Below are 20991 nucleotides of genomic sequence, written 5' to 3'. Positions count from 1 at the left end.
CTTCCTGATAAGAAGCCAATAGAAATGTCGGAAAAGGGACACGTGAGGCTCCGCCTGACTTCGACGTCAACGTCAACAACGTGACTGAGTGCAAAGGTAGGTTTAGAAGCCTTTCCGAGTCTACGTTTGAATTAGCTTTGTTTACACAACTTACTCCTAATGTTTTAATAGATCGATAGATTCAAATGCATTGTCATCGAACAGCATACGTAGTGCAGTACAACGAAAAACAAGTTGGCATCTAACCAGAGTGCAAAGGTAACAGTAGTGCATTAAAATATACAATGTACAACTGATTCAAATGGAACATAATATAAATGAGTAGGCTACTACTGTGTAAACATGCTAATCTAATGTATGTACAGTGTTACAGTATTATTATGTACAGTGATACAGGTATACACACACACACACTATGTAAGTAACTGGCCAGTGGTAACTAGTAAGAGTAGGTAAGGGATATACAGGTATGCAAACCTGCTTTTACAAACATCAATAAGTGGTGCGAGTCTAGCTAATTAACCTAATTCCATGCTGGCTCCTTGTAGATATAAAACAACCTGCACAAGTTTTGCATAACTTGTGTGTGTGTGTGTGTGTGTGTGTGTGTGTGTGTGTGTGTGTGTGTGTGTGTGTGTGTGTGTGTGTGTGTGTGTGTGTGTGTGTGTGTGTGTGTGTGTGTGTGTGTGTGTGTGTGTGTGTGTGTGTGTGTGTCGGGTAAAGACAAAACAAAGTCTTAAAGAAAATACACTTGCACGAAACAAAGCCCTTCTATTATTATTATTATTATTATTATTATTATTATTATTATTATTATTATTATTATTATTATTATTATTATTTTTATTTTTTTTCTTGAATCCCAGCAGTGAAAGACCACCATGGGCCGCCTGGATGGGAAAGTGATCGTGTTGTCAGCAGCAGCTCAGGGGATTGGACGAGCAGCGGCAATAGTAATGTCTTCATAAGTGCTCAACACTGTTACATTTAACATCCACAGTTAGAGGAAATTAAATGGTCCATTTAGTGGCGTGTGGTGTGGGCCCACATTATGAAGTCAGTACCTGCTTGATTGTGATTTAAATCAATATCCAGTCCCTGTGGTCTATCTGGCTCTCTGTCCATCCACCCACCCTCTCCATACCCTTTCTGTTGTTTTTCTTTGCCAGTGAGATTGAAATATCAGGACTTGCTAATGCTACTTTCTATCCCTTCTTTATTTTATCCAGAGTTAGTTTGATAAAATCAGCAACCGGGCCTTGGTTGTACGATGATAATACATTCTACATTCAGATTGTGCCTACACATCTACGCAACAAGAAAAATAGATAAATAAAATGTACGCGCTACGGTCTCCCAGTGAAACTCCTCGCTGTCAGGTGAAAAGAAGCGGCTGGCAACTCCACATGTATCGGAGGAGGCATGTGGTAGTTCTACACCCTCCCCAGGCAGACAGTAGGGCAATGCGTGCAACGACCAGGAAGGGAATTGGCATAATGACTCAAATGGGGGATGGGAGAAAAAGATAGAAAGGAAAAAAATAAATGAATCAGAGATGACAGTTATGGTGGTATAGTGCCCAACCGTGTCTGAAGTATGTCTTCTACTACTGCAGTAAGGCAGGTTAGTGTTGCAGCCCTATAGCCAAGAGACACCCCAGCAAAGGAAAACCACCGTTTCCTTTTATAAATATGTTTGAATGAGAGTAGTCATTAGGGCTGCACGATTCTTGCTAAAATGTGAATCACAATTTTTTTTTAAGTAATTATTTATTTGTATTTTTTTTTATGTCTATGAATCAAGATCGCTTTTTTTTTTTTTTTTTTTTTTCTTCGATTAATCGTGCAGCCCTAGTAGTCATCTATTTTTTCTTGATCTGCCAACCACAACTACTTCCCTCGGACAAACTGAGGGAAGTGGCAGTCGTGATCGGAGGAGGGGTGGGTGGGGGACACTGTACAACTGTACAAACAACACTGTACATTGGATTATTGACAAGACCATACTTGGTAATTTACTGTACATTGGAGGGGGTTGTGTTCGGACATTTACAGGGGCCAGTTTCGAGTTGCAGTCTCCCTTAGGTGTTTTTTGAGAGTGTTTTTGAAAGTGGGTAGTGATTCACATTCCTTTACAGCTTTGGGTAGGGCGTTCCACATTGATGTGGCATAATTGCGAAACGTGTTTTGTCCCTTGTTTGAGCCGAATCTGGGTTTAACATGATTTGTGGAGCTCCCTCTGGTGTTGTGATCGTGGTATTCACTGACCTTTGGGAAGTATTTTGTCATGTACATGGGTACCTTGGTCGTGTAGTGTATCTTGTAGACCAGGCCCATTGCAAGTTGCTGTACTCTGTCGTCTACTCTAAGCCATCCTAGGTTGTCAAAGTGGGCAGGGGTGAGGTGGGTTCTAGGAGTAAGGTCAAGCAGTAGTCTGACCAGTTTGTTTTGAGATGTTTGTAATTTTGTTTTTAGCGCCTTTGAGGTGCTTTGGTACCATGAGGTGCAAGCATAGTCGTAGTACCCTTGAATGAGTGCTCCTGCTAGAGTCTTCAGGGTATTCTTGTTTACCAGTGAGGAGATCCGGTACAAGAATCGAGTTCGTTGGTTGACTTTTTTTATTACATTGGATGCCATTTTGTCACAGGAAAGATTTGCCTCTAGGATGGAACCCAGGTAGGTAATATCTTCTTTCCTTGTGACAATATTGTCACCCACTGTAACTGAGAAGCCGTCGGTCTTGCTGAGTTTGTTATTTGAACCGAAGAGAATGGACTCTGTTTTGCCCATGTGTAATGATAGTTTGTTATCAGCGAGCCATATGCAGATTTTGCCTAGTTCTGAGCTGAGGGTTTTTTCAACCTGTAACTTGTTCTTGTCAGAGACCAGCAGGGCTGAGTCGTCCGCAAACAGGAACAAGTTGCAGTCACAAGCTGACGACATGTCATTTGCATAAATTAGGAACAGTAGCGGACCTAGTATGCTTCCTTGTGGAACACCACAGTTTACTGTGAGGGGGGGGGATAGGGTACCGTTTACCTCCACCATCTGCTCTCTCCCCTCCAGGTAGGATTGCATCCAGCTCACTGATAGACTATCAAAACCAATTGCTTTTAGCTTGTCAATCAGAATGGTGTGATTGACAGTGTCGAAGGCCTTTTGTAGGTCCAGCATGACCATGCCGCAGTATTTGCCCGCGTCCACCTCTTGTTTGATGTGGTCGTTTAAATAGAGAAGGCATGTGTCAGTGGAGTGGGATGTTCTGAAGCCAGATTGGAATTCGTAGATTAGATTTCTTTCCGCAAGGTATTTTTCGACCTGTTCGTATACAATTTTTTCCATGACTTTCGAGATGGAGGTAAGGATAGAAACAGGGCGGTAGTTGCCTGGGTCTAATTTACTGCCTTTTTTGTGCAGAGGGGTCACTCTCGCAATTTTGAAGTCCTTGGGGACGTGTCCCTGTTTTATGGAGAGGTTTATTATGTGTGTGATGACTGGGGTGATGGCGGCTGCTGAGTCTCTGAGGAATTTGGAGGGGATGTTGTCATGGCCAGTGGCCTTGTTGGGTTGGAGGGCGCTCAGTTTTTTTGAGTACCTCATCTGTTGTTACCATTTCCAGTTTGAAGTCGTCTTTGTCCTTGGTTGATAACGGAGAGACGCATATGATTGGTTTCAAAGGGTGCCAAGGCTTAGCGCTGCAACAAGTGTGATTGCATTTTATTGAGTGATTTTCTTTTAGCAAATACAAATTCTGTGATTTTAACATCCACAGTGTTCAGGTATCTACAGTATATATAAGATATTGAAGCCCCGCTATCTTCCCACGTTAAATCAATACTAGCTCAGGAGACCCTAGACCCCACGCTACAGCACACATCCACCTCCAGACATAATAATTAGGACAGTAGGACACCACGCGTTAGGTCCTTGGTAGTATGCACACCAGTGACTTAAAACGTTGACCTCAATCTGCACTGTCAATCAACTGCAAATCTGTCCCCCATTTGGAACCAAATTGGTTAAGGAAAAATGTGTTGCCACCACTATGTCAACTGTCAACTTACCCTTCAACCCACCCTTCAACCCTGGCAAACAAGTGTACAGATGCTTATAAAGAAGTGTGGTCACTACGCCAGTATATTGTCTTGGGGATATAGCCTCGTTTTGCGAAACAAGTAATACGTATTAAGGAGAAGAGAGAGGTAACTTGAAGCCTACAAAAACATGAGATAAAACGGTGCCATTTTAACATTCTACAGAGTAGGGATGATTGTTCCAGTACACCAAGGTGTTGTTGAAATCCTCAGATGAGTGATATATTCTCCACATTAACAAAGACAAGTTCTGCATACTGTCTTCACTTACATATACTTAAACGTTTCAGTCAAACAACGTTAGTCAGGTACAGTATATGGACAAAGGGGGAACAGGTCAATATTTCACGTTACACAATAGGGCCAATTGACACTTAGAGGGGGTGGGGAGGCCCATCCAGGTGATAGGGTAATAATCACAACAATATAATCCCCAATATCAGAATCATTCATAAATGTATTTTTTGTATATAATGTAAAAAGAAAATTAGAAAAACCACACAACTAGTTGGGGGCGACAGTGGCTCAGGAGGTAGAGCGGCCATCTGGTAATCTGAAGGGTCCCTGTTTGATTCCCAGCATGTCGAACTGTCCTTGAGCAAGACACTTAACCCCTAACTGCTCCCGATGAGCAGGTTGGCACCTTGCATGGTCACCTTCGGTGCGTGAGTGAATGGGTGAATGTGAGGCATACGTTTTAAAGCGCTATATGAATGCAGTCCATTTACCATTTTAGTAAAGTACATTAAATTAAATACATTAAACCAGTATTGGTGACCTACGAAGTGTAAATGGTACATAACAACAATATCACATGAACCATGATAAAAAAAATATATATATACTTATATACAGGCTACTTACATTGTGTATTCATATACCTGACAATGGTTGTTTGACCGAAACGTTGTCATCATTAAAATTTGATGTAAGTGAAGACAATGTGCAGGACCTTTCTTTGTTTAATGTGACACCTGTCACATTGTCCAGTGTTGGCAGCCATGCAAGAAGAGAGTTATCTGTTCTCGCCAGACAGAGAGTGATCTGTTCTCGTCAGACAGAGAGTGATCTGTTCTCGCCAGACAGAGAGTGATCTGTTCTCATCAGACAGAGAGTGATCTGTTCTCGCCAGACAGAGAGTGATCTGTTCTCGCCAGACAGAGAGTGATCTATTCTCGCCAGACAGAGTGATCTATTCTCGCCAGACAGAGAGTGATCTGTTCTCGTCAGACAGAGAGTGATCTATTCTCGCCAGACAGAGAGTGATCTATTCTCGCCAGACAGAGAGTGATCTGATCTGTTCTCGCCAGACAGAGTGATCTATTCTCGCCAGACAGAGTGATCTATTCTCGCCAGACAGAGAGTGATCTATTCTCGCCAGACAGAGAGTGATCTATTCTCGCCAGACAGAGAGTGATCTATTCAGACAGAGTGATCTATTCTCGCCAGACAGAGAGTGATGTATTCTCGCCTGACAGAGAGTGATCTGTTCTCGTCAGACAGAGAGTGATCTATTCTCGCCAGACAGAGTGATCTATTCTCGCCAGACAGAGTGATCTATTCTCGCCAGACAGAGCGCAAAACACTTTTGGCAGATATGTAACTTTTGTTAGGATGGGGTCAACGTTGGCTCCATTTCCTTCATTTAATTTAACCCTTTCACTGCCACACGACAGAAGGTTAACCCTTTACTATCACACAACCGACGGTCGCCGGTAGTTGTGGCAGTGAAAGGGTTAATTTCAAGCCTTTATTTCAACTCGTAAGACACTGAGGTTACCCTCATTATCCACATCCACCCACATCATCTCGCATGTGTGTGTTCATCTGTGTGACAAATAAAGAGTTCAGCAATGACAAGCTTACAAAACAAGTTAACATAGTTTATCAGCAATTTCTTACATATAGGCACAATGAACAAGAGTAAACAATAAAGTCAGCCAAGACCGTTACGCGTCGACACACAGTGGTTGGAGATCATACTTTTGAATGCAGCAAAAGAAGGAAGAACCTTCAGAGTCAGTTGGAGGGCATTCCAGGTGTTGGAAGCATCCAAGGAAGAGGCAGTTGTTTCCTAGTTCAGAGCAAACTAGAGGAACCCTAAGAGCCAACCAGTCATTTGAACATGTAGAATAGGTTCCAAGATTCCATTCCAACAGTGTAGAGGGAAGTTTACCAATAAGGGCTTTCAAATTAAACAAATACCAATGATCGTAGTATAGTTACACCTTTCAACCAGAGAAGGCCATCCAACCTTTTCATAAAGGCCACAGTGGTCACATCATATCTGTCACCAGTAATACATCTGAGGGCAGAATGATAGTGTGCTTGTGTTGTTGTTGTATGCAACAGGGGGTGAGTCCCAACACATTGATTAGGGATGCATCGACCTGATATTGATATCGGATATCGGCCCAGATATGACTAAAATAGCTGGATCGGGTACCGGAAAAAAATATATATCGGAATTTTTTTATTTTTTATAATAATATAATATAACAATAAATCAAATAATAAATAACAATTCAGTACATTTATATCTATGTGTTAATTTGTTACATTTTGTTTCACTAAGTTAGGAAAGTAATGTTTTAAGTCAAGCCTGATTGTTTCCTTGCACAAAAGAATTATCCCAGTCTCTTCCACACAGTGAGGCATACAGTTTGTTAATTGAACAATGGGTATCGGATCGGTACTCGGTATCGGCCGATACCCAAAGCCCAGGTATCGGTATCGGGACGGGAAAAGTCGGTCCGGTGTATCCCCAACCGTTCACCCCGTCTTGGATTGGCAGAGCAGCAGCTATTCTCGCTTAGTATTGAGAGATACATCTGAAGAGACTCCTGTGAACTTTCCATTATTTTACACTTTAAAAGGTACTTGTGCCGAAATGGTCTGTTGTGTGGTTAATGACATGGGTGATGCGTCGTTGAACTCCTGAACTGAGGGAGCGATGGCATACAACAAGCCGGCCTGGCGGTGTGTGAGAGTGACAAAACACTCTATTTAATAGAATCTCCGTAGTGGAGCCTTGATATTATATTGCTGCCATTTGGAGGGTCCAGGATGATTCTCCAGAGCCACAGCAAGTTCATTATTTACTTTCAGACAGCAATACGGGTTTTGATAGGAAGTAACCAAACTTTAACTGCACCTTGCTTATGCCAAGCATCAGTAGTGTATATTCAATTATATTAAAGATGAATGCATGATTTAGCCTAGTTGTTCTTGTTGTTTTTCAACAAATGAAAATTAGGCTACATGTTTAGGCTAAGTATATTATGTGATAATGCTGAGCCATTTGAAAGTGCTGTCATTTTCATATTAAAATGCAGGAATTTGCCAAAGAGGGAGCTCAAGTCACAGCGACGGACATCAATGGAGAGAAGCTGAAGGAGCTGGAGGGAATTCCAGGTGATGTTAATCTCTTGGTGTACTGCTCCCATCTAGTGGACAACCAGTATACAGTCAGGAAGATGGGCTATTTTTTTTCTTCTTCTCATCACGTTTCTTTGACAGCCAGAATAAAGCTTTTAACAAGATATTATATACACACAAAACAATTATATATATTATAATGATAATAATAATAACAACAATACAATTATTATAATAGTATACACTATACTATTATATATTAATATAATAATATAATTCTTTTTATAATTATATATTATATAATTTATATATTAGCCTACCAGTGTTATAATGGTAATTGATCTATCTCAAACCCTGTCCTCTTTTCTTGATCCTACAATCGCAGCTGTTTCTTCCCTCTCGGCTGAGGGAAGCAACCGTTGTGATTGGAGGATCAAGAAAAGAGGTCGGGGCTTGAGATAGGTCAATTATTCTCATGACCGCCTGCATAGTATAATGCTGTTGACCTGTACAGTACTCTGTGATCTACTTTTAGCTAATATTCACTGGGTTGACCAGTACTAGACCAGACTGTGCCCGCTGGCCGTACAAAGAGAGCAACCTAGATATTCTGGTTAGATAGATAGGCATCACCCCACTGTACGCACATTCTATTCTGTCTCCACTAATCCTATTAATCACGGCACAAATCTCTTGATGCTCCTCTTTTAACCTACAGACATGTTTTGAGTTGATTTCATTTTTTTTTAATTATGTTTTCATTTAGTCTGGTATTGATATATTACTGTATTTATTATACAATAACTAATAATAATAGGCTAGCTGTACTACTACTACTACTAATAATAATAATAGCAATGACAATGACAATAATGATCATCATAATAACAACTATAACAACAACAACAACAACAACAACAACAACAACAACAGTGATACAAAAGAATGAAGACCAAACAGTCGTGTTTTAGTTTTTTTTGTTAACTGTCTCGTCTGAGTTGTCAAATTTAGATTCTGATTGTCATCGCTGCACTGGAACATGAGATGCCATTCTATTCCAGGGATCAGGACCAAAGTGGTGGACGTGACCAAGAAGGATGAAGTGGAAGCTCTGGCCCTGGAGCACGAGCGCATAGACGTGCTGGTCAACATCGCTGGGTACTTTATCCCCTTCTCTCTAACCTTAGCTACTGGGGGAAAAAACACTGCTTTATGCTGATCAAGTATATTCATATATATATATATATATATATATATATGTGCATGTAACCAGAGTATCCAAGCGCAAATGTAATTGACTGCATTTATATAGCACTTTTATCCAAAGCGCTTTACAACTTATGTCTCACATCCACCCATTCACACACATGCTATCATACAGAGTTACATGTAGGTGTATACGGTGTAAATAAACCTTTTATGTAATACAAGTATATGATTTCAAGTTTATCATGAGTACACCCACACCTCTACTAGGTAATCCCAATACCCACCGCTCGCATAAAGCATATGTCTCTACCCTGCTTAACTACATTTAAAAAATCCCTGTACCCTCAGGCTTAACCTCCACCTGACCTTTTGGCACCAATCACCTTAACGGGTCACTAGTTAGTTGCCACCTTCATAATGTTTGCCAAATCGCCACACGGTAATAGGGTGAGGAAACACAGTGACTTTGTCACTTTGAACAGCCCTTATTTCAAGTCACCAATCTACCGTTCAGAGGTTCTCAGTGCCAATATGGTGTGGACGTTGACTTACAGTGGAGGTATATTGCAGGTAGACAATAACCGAAAGTTGCGGTTTCAGCTGCTTTTTTGGGTGACGTGTACTAGAAGAAATATACCAAAAATACAAACACTATCTGCTCTCTCAGGTTTGTCCATCACGGCTCCATCCTGGACTGCGAGGGGGCCGACTGGGACTTCACCATGAACGTCAATGTCCGCAGCATGTACCTCATGATCAGGGCTTTCCTGCCTAAGGTGACCTTTGCCTCCCTTCTTCCTCCCCTCTAGCACCCTCAACCAGGGGATTAGGGAAAATAAAACATATGTCCATCCTGCCTCTTTGTTTATCCTGTTGAGAGAGAGAGAGAGAGAGAGAGAGAGAGACACACACAGAGAGGGAGAGAGATAGAGAGAGACAGAGAGGGAGGAGAGAGAGACACAGAGATATGGAGGGGGAGGATAGAGAGAGAGAGAGAGATAGATAGGTGTTGGTGGAAATGGAGTCAATTTTTTTTTTTCTTTTTTTTACTTTGTTCCGTGGGATTAGCAGCATTACTTTGAGCCTGTGACATGATGGCTGCTAATTGCGCCCAGACGCTAATCAGCTTTAGTCATAAACGGACCAAATTGTCTCAGAGGTTATTCCATCTTGTGAGGGGATGGGAAGACTATGAACTGATGAAGACCTGTGGGTCACAAGGGGTTGGGTAATTTTAAATACATTATATGTATGCCAATAATGCCTGCATTGTTTTCTCCTTCTAGATGCTGGCAGAAAAGTCAGGAAACATTATTAACATGGCATCAGTTGCATCCAGTATAAAAGGTGAAGTACAACCAGGCATAGATGTGAAAATACAGTTCTAAATGTTAGGCATTGAAGTCGCTGGAACAAAGTATGCCCATTGTCATTGTAATCCTCTTATGTGTGTGTGTGTGTGTGTGTGTGTGTGTGTGTGTGTGTGTGTACGTGTGCATGTGCATATACTGTGTGTGCGCTATCCTGTTACAGGCGTTGTGAACCGGTGTGTCTACAGCACCTCCAAGGCCGCGGTGATTGGGCTCACCAAGTCTGTTGCGGCTGATTACCTTGAGCAAGGCGTTCGCTGCAATTGTGTCTGTCCTGGTAAGTGTGTTGTTGTTCAAAACACCCTGTGAAGAAAATAGCTTGTGTTCCCCTTTTTAATCTTCCTCCAAACTATGATTCAAGGTCAATAGGGGAGAGTGGGGTATTATGAGTAAATATTTACACACTGTAAAATGACCTTGAGATAAAGGAACAATTAAGCAGAAGTAAAAACAAGTACATTTTACATGATAAGAAATGAATGCATCTGCACAAAAGGTATGCAAATATAACTTCTTCTCTATTTAAACTTGCCCCAGGTTAGGGGTAAATTGATACTAGCCAAAGGGGGTAAGTTCAAACCAAGTAAGAAATGTGGACATCACAAAAGATGATCTATTCCTCTATCAAATGCAATTGAACATCAAGCCCATCAAGACATGTTTTCTTTTTGATTGATTGATTGATTGAAACCTTTACTTATTCTCAAAATGGACATTGAGGTTTCACCCCTCATTTACAATGCTGTCAAGATTACAAGTAAATTCAACAGATTATTTTGTGTGAGTTGAAGATCATTCCAGGAGGCTGGTGCATCAAAACAAAAGGCAGACATACCAAGTTCAGACTGAACTCGTGGGGCCTTAAATATTAGCCAATCACTTGAGCGGGTCAGATAAGGTCCACAAATCTAATCATTGTCCATCATTGTGATATTTGGTGGCAATTTACCATCAATGGCCTTAAAGATAAACAGATGGGCGGCTAGGTGGTGTAGTGGGCAAGGCGCTCGCCATCAACGCTGGAGACGCTGGGTTCGAGTCCAGCTCTCGGCGTTGCTATCAGCTTGGCTGGTCGTTCATACTAACACAATTGGCAGTGTTAGGGGTGGGAAAGCTGATGGGTGGGTCCTGGGCGTTGTGGACAGCGACCCCTACAGTTCGGTCGGGGCGCCTGCACAGCGAGGGTAGGACCTGTTTCAAGTTTTCAAGTTTCTTTAATAGTTGTCATACAGAAGTACAGAATACTTTTATACAAAATGCTTCTTACTGTTACGCTCCAGAGACTGTGCTAGACAAGATAAGTATGAAATAAAATAGTATAGCATGTAAAATAGAAGTAAAAATAGAGGTCACAGTGTTCAGTATAGACATGTACAATGTTCGATGCAGAATAGAAGTAACTGAGTTACCATACAATATACAATATACTATGCAATGTATTAATATACAATACTATATAGTGCAAAGCAGAAATGGGATGAGGTACAATTTAGGTACAATTTACAGTAAGGTGTACGAGTTGTAGTGCAAATCCTTTACCAATAAATATAAAGTGTGTTTAGGTGATCTGAAGTGTGGAGAGTGGGTGCTGCAGTGTGTTGTTTGTTTAAAGTGAGTGTGTGGGTGTGTGTGCTGTGTGCATTTGATGGTTGTGTTTATTGTTCGTTGAGCAGCCTGATGGCCTGGGGATAGAAGCTTCTTCTGAGTCTTTCTGTGCTCGCCTTAAGACTCCGGTATCGCTTGCCTGACCGCAGCAGTTCAAAGAGGCAGTTGTTCGGGTGGCTGGAGTCCTTGATGATTATCTTAGCCTTACCCCTGCACCGCTTGTTGTAAATGTTCTGGAGGGTGGGAAGCCCCCCTCCAATTGTGTGTTCGGCTGAACGTGTCTCTCTTTGTAGTCTGCTACGGTCTTGTGCAGTGCTATTCCCAAACCAGGAGGTGATGTTGCCAGTCAGGATGCTCTCTATTGTACATGAGTAGAAGTTCTTAAGGATCTTCTGACTGACTTGGAACTTCCTTAGGCGCCTGAGGAAGTAGAGGCGTTGTCGTGCCTTCTTCACAACACTGTCAATGTGTGTGGTCCATGTCAAGTCCTCGGATATGTGGGCTCCGAGGTACTTGAAACTGTTCACTCTCTCAACCGGTGCCCCGTCGATGCTGAGGGGGCTGTAGTCCTTGACCCCCGACCTCCTGAAGTCCACAATCATCTCTTTTGTTTTGCTGACGTTCAGGGAGAGGCAGTTCTCCTGACACCACTGTGACAGATTCTCTACCTCTTCCAGGTAGGCCCTCTCGTCGTTGGCAGAGATCAGGCCCACCACTACTGTGTCATCAGCAAATTTGATGATTGTGTTGTTGTTCCACTGTGCCACGCAGTCATGTGTGTACAGGGAGTAGAGGAGGGGGCTCAGAACACAGCCCTGGGGGGCCCCTATGTTGAGCGTGATGGATGAGGAGGTGCAGTTGCCTGCTCTTACCACCTGGGGTCTGCCCGTCAGGAAGTCCAAGACCCACTGGCAGAGGTCATCTGGAGAGAGGTAGTGTGACCTTCCACACATTTAGGCCTGCCACGATAACACATTTTGCTGGGCGATTAATTGCCCCCGAAAATATCGCGATAAGCGATATTATTGCGACCGGTTAGAGAATTTTTTTTTGAGAAATTTATTTCCCAAAACTTTTATTTTGAAGCCCACCGACCGGACCGGAAGTATTGTTGTGATTATCCTAGCAGAACCTATGAGCCGACAACTTGTCTCGTCCGGTTCTGTGTTTTTGAGCTAATGATAAAACAAATATTGAGATTGTTGGTGAACAACTAACTTTAGGTTAGTTTTAACGTTAGCTACTAACGTTAGATGCAGCTACTACAGGCAATCAACGATGAGGAGGAAGCGTCAAAGCAGTATATAATAGAATAGCTGTGGTGCGTAGGCACTGCAGCACGACTCGAAACTACCTACTACGTTATAATAAATGAATTCATGTTTAACTTGTCCCCGTGTCCAGTCCTTTGACTAGCCCCACCCGTTCATTGTAAACAATGATGCATGTAATTGTATTAACGTTATTCTGTGTTGTAGCTATGCTATACGTTGTATTTAGTTTGTTAGCTATTTAGCTAATGTTGTTAGCATTGAATGAGAATCAACACTCGATCTTTCATCTTTATTTAGCAGTCCAGTTTCTCCGGGCAGTAGCGAGTAACTACTTGGGTCTAAAAATAGCTAACGTTACACTATAAATAACGCTACTTGGTTAAAAGGAGCAACACTATTGAGAAATGTAGTTAAGCTATGTGGCGTTGCCCCACGGAGCTCCTGTGCTGTGCTCTGTAGTAAAGCCAGCGGCCCGCCTCCCAACACGGACAGTGACTGACAAGGGGCACTGGTTCCGCCTCATTAAAACAAACGCGCAAATAGCAATTAATCGCGCCCGTCAAAATCATTGCATTAATTTTAATTATCGCGGCAATTAATCGATTTATTGCTTATCGCGGCAGGCCTACACACGTTACACTCTCCCGGTGAGAATCTGCGCTGCCAGGCTGGCTGCCGGCTGGCTGCACATGTGTCGGAGGAAAGCATGTGACCGTCTCCGGCCCCCTGGACCAACAGTAGGGGGGAGTGCGCAACAACCAGGAAGGGGGTTGGGAATTGGCATAACGACTAACAGTGGGATGGGAGAAAAATCGGAAAAAGGAGGGGGGGAAAAGATAATAAAAGAAATAATAAAAAAAAGATAAACAGATATCAATGCCTATGTTGTCTCTCTGATAGAGAAGACCAACCCACCTTATCATACACAGGATGCAATGATGAGTGTTATAACTATCACCAGTTATGAATCTAAGAGCAGAATGATAGACCGTGTCTAGGGGTAAAAGGAGCAGCATTTCTATCAATCCCATCACCATAATCCAAAACTGACATAAAGACTGCTTCAACAATCCTCTTTCAAATGCCAAGATAGTTTACTGTTCACAATATGTTAACATGACATTTCACTGCATATCTTAGGCGTAAGACAGTGGAGTCAGTCAGCCAACATGGCCAGCAAGCTTCCTCTTTAACTCATATTGGAAGATCCTCTACCTGTACTGTATGTATCCTGGGTTGAACCACTGGCTCAACTTACCTTTTACCTTTTTTTTTTTTTTACCTCTTTTGACAATTCTTTCCCCATAGCCACCATTTTAATAAAAAAAAAAAAAATAATAATAATAATTGTCCTATACAGTAATTCAGAACTGACTTTTTGGTAATTAGTTCACATGTTCTATAGTAACTTGGTAATTCATTAACATGTATGTAATATATTTTCAAACCTTGCTAAATTTGCTTTGACACAAGAGCCATTACACCTGATATGTAAACATTTCACTTCTAACTAGGGATGTCCGATATTATTGGCCGACCAATATTATCGGCCGATATCGGCAGGAAAATGTGATATCGGAAAATATCGGTATCGGTTTAAAAAAAGAAAAAAAACAATAACAATATTTGTTATATATATATCCAGTGAAATTATTAGTTACCTGAAATTATTCAGTTTTTTGGGGGGGGGGGAAACCCTGCATATATCGGTATCGGTTGATATCGGTTGATATCGGTATCGGAAATTAAGAGTTGGACAATATCGGAATATCGGTATCGGTAAAAAAGCCAATATCGAGCATCCCTACTTCTAACTGCAAAAAAGCCAGTTTTTGAGTAATTTTTTCATTATGCTTCCACCCATCAAAGCCTAAATTAACGGTTCTTCCTAAATTTGTGGTCAAATGACAACAAATAATAAATGTTGAAAGTTTCCTTAGATATCAGGGGTTGGTCAACCTACCCACTCTCTCCTAAGCAGCATTGTGTTAGATTAATCTTACCCCACTCTCCCCTAAGCAGCATTGTGTTAGATTAATCTTACCCCACACTCCCCTAAGCAGCATTGTTAGATTAATCTTACCCCACTCTCCCCTAAGCAGCAGTGTGTTAGATTCATATTACCCCACTCTCCCCTAAGCAGCAGTGTGTTAGATTCATATTACCCCACTCTCCCCTAAGCAGTGTTGTGTTAGATTAATCTTATCCCACTCTCCCCTAAGCAGCATTGTGTTAGATTAATATTACCCCACTCTCCCCTAAGCAGTGTTGTTAGATTAATTGTACCCCATTCTCCCCTAAGCAGTGTTGTTATATGCATATTACCCCACTCTCCCCTAAGCAGTGTTGTGTTAGATTAATTTTACCCCACTCTCCCCTAAGCAGCATTGTGTTAGATTCATATTACCCCATTCTCCCCTAAGCAGCGTTGTTAGATTAATATTACCCCACTCTCCCCTAAGCAGTGTTGTGTTAGATTAATTTTACCCCACTCTCCCCTAAGCAGCATTGTGTTAGATTCATATTACCCCACTCTCCCCTAAGCAGCGTTGTGTTCGATTCATATTACCCCTTTCTCCCCTAAGCAGCGTTGTGTTAGATTCATATTACCCAACTCTCCCCTAAGCAGCGTTGTTGTGTTCGATTCATCTTACCCCACCCTTCCCTAAGCAGCGTTGTGTTAGATTACAATATGGATGTCCTATTCTATTTCCAAAACAGCCACACTATAGGTTAAACATGACATATTTTCTATCCATGCATCATAATTTACAGTCTACAGGTACAATATGTCCAGCCACTTGGATTACATATTACATATAGCTAATTACATATATTAATGACTGTGTAACAGACATAGCATGGAAAGTTAAACATCCACCAGTCAGTCAAAGACGAATTCTTCATGGACAATGTGGGCAGTAGGCCTACCAAGTATTCAGACTGCTCTGCTGCAATAGGGGAGAGTGGGGCATTATGAGTCAATATTTACATACTGGAAAATGACCTTGAGATAAACGAAAAATTAAGCAGAAAAATCGAAATACCCATATTTCAGGGTGCTACTTCAAATTGGCATGATACAAATACATCTGTTGCACTAATGGACATATTTCTTCTTAAAAGAAAAAGGTCCTCTGGTGCGGTTGAACTTGACCCAGGTTACTTGGGGGTAAGTTGATACTACTGGTTGAACTAGCCCCAGGTTAGGCGTAAATTGATACTAGTCAATTGGGTAAGTTCAAACTAAATAAAAATTTGTTTGAATCATAGTTTATTGTCTACAGGTACAGTATGTCCTGGTGCTTAGAGCTAATTACTATAGTAATGACTGTGTAACAGACCTCATTGGTCTACTGTGGAAAGTTAAACATTCACCATCAGTCTAAGAAGATCCCTCATGGATAACGTGAGCACTAGTACCAAGTATTGTGTATGATTGCGGCCTTATGCCCCAACCGGGACGAAGAGGATAAGTAAGTAAGTAAGTAAGTAGTACCAAGTATTCAGACTGCTCTGCTGCAGATGTGCGTTTTTTTGTCTTTTCAGGAACTGTTGATACTCCATCACTGAGGGGTAGGATCCAGGCCCAACCTGACCCAGAACAGGTACTTTAAGCTCTAAGAAGCTATTTTCTGTAGTGTACTTCACGTTATTGGTTTGCATTAATTTATACATAAATAATTCCATTTGTATCCGGTTATTCAGCACTTATCTTTATCTTGGTTGCCACGCCAAGAAAACCCTTTAGGTTATACTTGGCGTTTAGTGTATACTGTTAACTCTTCTCCTCCCAGGCTTTTAAAGACTTCATGGCCAGGCAGAAGACGGGTAGAATGTGCACAGCGGAGGAGGTGGCTTATCTGTGCGTCTACCTGGCCTCTGACGAAGTAAGTGCCGACATGCAGAGATGAGATACACTACACATGATGACTGATGCACGTACTGGCGACATAAAGCTATATGGCTTCAGTATCCCAAATTTATAATCCCAACAAATGTACTATTAAAAATATTCTGCCTTTCTCCACAGTCGGCCTATGTGACTGGAACAGAGCACATCATTGACGGAGGTTGGAGACTCTGAGGAACCTGTATGGGGAAATTCGGATAGCTCCACCAGATGGTTATTAATCAGATATATCAGTGGAAAATCTCGGAACACGCTGCCTTTTGAAAGTCAATACATTTAATATTTTAGATGTTGCTGACATTTTCGGTATTAAGCCTATGTGGGAATAATGTGATATGCTTTTTCCAATGTATCTTGTAAAATGAATAGATATCATTAATATCAGTTATGTCAAAGTATGACAATGTGTAATGCACTGCTATATACATTATTGTTCAAATGATGAATATTTGTGTTGGGACGATTTTGTTGGAACTATTAAAAAAATATGAGACTACAATTGATTTGTCGTCATCATCTTCTGCCCCCTCCCCTGCACACGCCTATACGCACGTACGCAGACACACACACACACACACACACACATACACACTTCATATAGTTGGTACTTGGGACATGACTAATCCCCTTCATTCCCTCGTGTTCTACCTGCTTGAAATCCGCTGCTACCCAACAAGCTGCCACACGGATCACTTGAGATAACGACGACAATTATGTTTGATATGATGATGATGAGGTGAGTCGCTTTTTTCCATGTGCTTTTTAATTCAGCATCCGGGTAATTGTCGCGTCGTGAAGGCTTTGAATCATAGCTTCTGTCACTCATAAACTAAAGCTGCTCCATATAGACGTGGTGCAGTAGACCGTCTCTGTCTGGGCACACTTTGTACCTGTACTGTACATTGTGTGCCCTGCTGCGCGCCTGACAGTGACTGTAATCGGAGTAGTATGCTATATAACGCCAGGCGTGCTGCCCACATAGATTATGTATACACTATAAATTAGAACCTGGGTGGGTTTGCCAGCTCGCCTTACCAGACAAGATAGCTAACCTAATGGTTATATACCTCGCTAGTTGGCACGGCAGGCTAGACCCATACCGGCTGATATTCCATGCATCACATGTATCGATTAGGATGCATGGAATATCAGAATATTTTATGGGTCTAGACTGCCGTGCCAACTAGCGAGCTATAGGTTGGCGCTCTTGTCTGATGAGGCGAGCTGGCAAACCCAGGTTGTAACATGTAAGCATGACAGAAAGATGGAGAGAGAGAGAGGGGTTATTAGCTACCTAAGTTTAGCTAGAAAAATATGTGCCATATGGCCGCACTGTTAAAGCACTGATGTTAGTGTGTGTGTGGTCTCACAATTGGATTAAGCGGCGTCTGTTGCTGCTACTAGCGTTAGCAGCTGTCTATAAGTACAGTACTACCGTACATAACATAGCATAACATGTGGCTGTTCATATCATTCGAATCGATGTTGTCGTTTTTAATGCTAATGCTATAGCCAACGTTAGTTTGTATTATACGAATGAATCCTGCCTGCTTGCTGCTTCACCATGTCGGCATCATCAACGAAAACGCTTTAGCAAAACCCTAGCCTAGCTAGTTACGGATGTCTTCAGAGACCTACCCCACCCCACCTACCCAACCTTCTCCACCCCACCTACCCAACCTCCTGCAATGTACAGTTTATTCGTCAAAATGTATACTCTCTTTTTTTAGACTATTTTTGTAACACAAACAGTACTGTAGTTGTAAATCTGGTATGTCTAGATGTAGCAGTACTGTCTATCTACTATCTGTATGCCATGTATGTTATGATTAATTGAAAATGGGGGACCCTGATGTAAACAAGACGAAAGTCTTTCTCTGGTCTGCATCCCTTGTATGTATTGAGCTGTACTGTATTGTACCCATTCTGCAATCTGTTTAATACAATTGTCAATCAATCAATCAATCAATCAATCAGAGTTGGCTTCATTGTACGACCAAATACCTGTAGTGTGCAGTGTGTGTAAACTTGAAAGCTTTTTCAACATGTAGGAGCATCTGATTTAGAAATTGACATAATCACCCGCTCCTTATAATTATTGTTGCTAATGCAAAATATGCTTTTGTGTTTGAGGCCAACCATATTACACACCATCATGTTTGCCAAATGCCCCCCCCCCCCCCCCCCCCCCCACCTGTGGCTGTGCCTACAGCAGCATTGAGTAAACACCGTTCTCCTATTGATAAAACAGGTGACATGTGAATGGGAGCTTGTGGTCAGACCTGCGGATACAGAAGCAGAACTGAAGGACCAGCCCGGTCGATGGCCAACCCCACCCCTCTGCTGGGTCTGCTGTATTAAGAGAAGCGAGGGACCAGCACTATTTTAGCTAAATGCCATGGAGGACATTCAAACCAAACTCACTACGCCCGAACCCAGCCCAGTGCCCAGTCCTGTGCCCAGCCCAGCGTCGGACAGAGTGTCTGTGTCTGGAGCTAACCACGTGGAGGTACAGTATCTTGCTAACAAGAATCTTTTGCAGGCTCTACTCTGATGTGGCCTACAGGGGGGCGTTGATTAGATTAGATTCTAACTAAAGAAACAACCTGACATTACTAATGAAAATAGCTTATGTGGTCTAAGTCTTGAGACAAACTAACTAACAACTAGCATCGCTTTGAGTGATATAATAATAATAATAATAATAATAATAATAATAATAATAATAATAATAATAATAATAATAATAATAATAATAATAACAATAACAATAATAATAATAATAATAATAATAATAATAATAATAATAATAATAAACTTTATTTGTATAGCACCTTTCATACATAAACTGCAGCTCAAAGTGCTTCATAACAGAAAAAAGACGGGCGTAAAATCAGCACATAAAGTGCAGACATATAAAATCATAGTTTTTCACATTAGGATCTAACATCCCAACAGGCCACCTTGTTTATGGTTTGATTCAGTTTTAAATAGACAATAATAAAAAGAGTAAGATAGCATAGACAGAGTAAAATAGTGCACATAAAGTGCAGACATATAAAATCCCATTTTTTTACAGTGCAATAAAATAAATAAATAAAATAGAACTGTTAACAGTTCAAAGTCGTCTTTGTTTGGTATCCACAGTTTACAACTCGACAGTCTTCCCTCCTGTTTGATATCCACTTTGACCCTTCGAACCTCCCACTCAGGGCAAACCTCCCTCTCAGGGTGCAGTTCTAGGCCTGGGTCCTACACAGTTTTAAAGCATGACAGTCTTTCTTGTTTGATACCCACACAGTTTAATACCGGACAGTTTTGAACCTGTAATAAAAAGTAATAGACAGAGTAAAATAGTAGAATAGAGTATATGGTAAAATTATGCAACAGTGCAGTGCAATACAAAGTAAAGTAAAATGATGCAATGTGCAGTGCAATAAAATAGAATGGACAGAGTAAAATAGTGCAACAAGACAGTACAGTATCAACAGTGGAGTGTATTAACACTTTCAATGCCAACGGCGCTATATGTCGTTTGTTCATGCCGACCGTTCATTGCCAACGACGTGATATGTCGTTTGTTTTTTTATTAGCAATTTGAATTCATATTTCATCAATCTAGTCTCACGTTAGTGCTGCAAACTCTCTCTGAGCTCCATTGGGAAAATACCGCCCCCTATCGTCTCCCTGTGGTACTGCACCCCTTTGTAATGGATTGCATGAAAACACATGGGGGGGAATCCAGCTTCCTCATTTAACTTCTCGCGCAAGCCACCCGAGAGGATCCAAGTCATTTCCGAGCCCCAAAACAGCGTGGAATACATATTCACCGAACGCAGCGTTGGATCAATAAACGCGATCGATATTTGGAATGGCGATCAGGAATTGGAATAATCTTTTTGGAGAACGTCTGATCTGAGGTAAGGAATCTATTTTACCAGTCTTAGGATAATCAGAGCTGTTTTCACAGAGATATCAGCGTGTGCCCTATGTGTGTGTGTGTGTGTGCGATCAGGAAATAAGAGATTCGATTTTTCAGCTTGCTTCTCTAGCGTGCATAAATACAGATATACTATCGATAATCTAGCGCTTATTTGAAAACGATTCATAAATAGGCCGAAAAATGACAATGTTTTTCGTGTATTCCAG

At 41.5% G+C, this 20991-nt stretch overlaps 2 protein-coding genes across 3 annotated transcripts in view; both read left to right on the top strand.

The window, feature by feature from the left end:
- Positions 1 to 71: 71 nt before the first annotated feature.
- Positions 72 to 17335, top strand: bdh2 (3-hydroxybutyrate dehydrogenase, type 2). 2 transcript variants are annotated; one of them, XM_084318623.1, is made up of 10 exons: positions 72 to 96; positions 867 to 953; positions 7429 to 7507; positions 8533 to 8629; positions 9348 to 9456; positions 9967 to 10027; positions 10214 to 10327; positions 16479 to 16537; positions 16727 to 16819; positions 16963 to 17335. In XM_084318623.1, the coding sequence occupies exons 2-10, from the start codon at positions 882 to 884 to the stop codon at positions 17014 to 17016; spliced, it is 738 nt and encodes a 245-aa protein (XP_084174749.1). In that variant the 5' UTR covers positions 72 to 96; positions 867 to 881; the 3' UTR covers positions 17017 to 17335. The 2 variants fall into 2 exon arrangements, with proteins under 2 accessions (XP_084174749.1, XP_084174748.1); XM_084318622.1 differs by lacking the exon at positions 72 to 96 and adding an exon at positions 103 to 258.
- A 107-nt stretch (positions 17336 to 17442) lies between these two features.
- LOC311232445 (sodium/hydrogen exchanger 9B2) overlaps positions 17443 to 20991 on the top strand; it is a 41807-nt gene continuing 38258 nt past the window's right edge. The window contains exons 1-2 of the mRNA XM_084319248.1: positions 17443 to 17578; positions 19094 to 19351. Coding sequence (XP_084175374.1) covers positions 19241 to 19351 — 111 coding nt within the window. The 5' untranslated portion in view covers positions 17443 to 17578; positions 19094 to 19240. The remainder of the gene's footprint in view (positions 17579 to 19093; positions 19352 to 20991) is intronic.

This window comes from Notolepis coatsorum (assembly GCF_963971535.1).
Source record: "Notolepis coatsorum genome assembly, chromosome: 7".
Lineage (NCBI taxonomy): Eukaryota > Metazoa > Chordata > Actinopteri > Aulopiformes > Paralepididae > Notolepis > Notolepis coatsorum.
The sequence above is the reverse complement of the archived record's forward strand: the minus strand, read 5'-3'. Positions and strand labels throughout refer to the sequence as shown.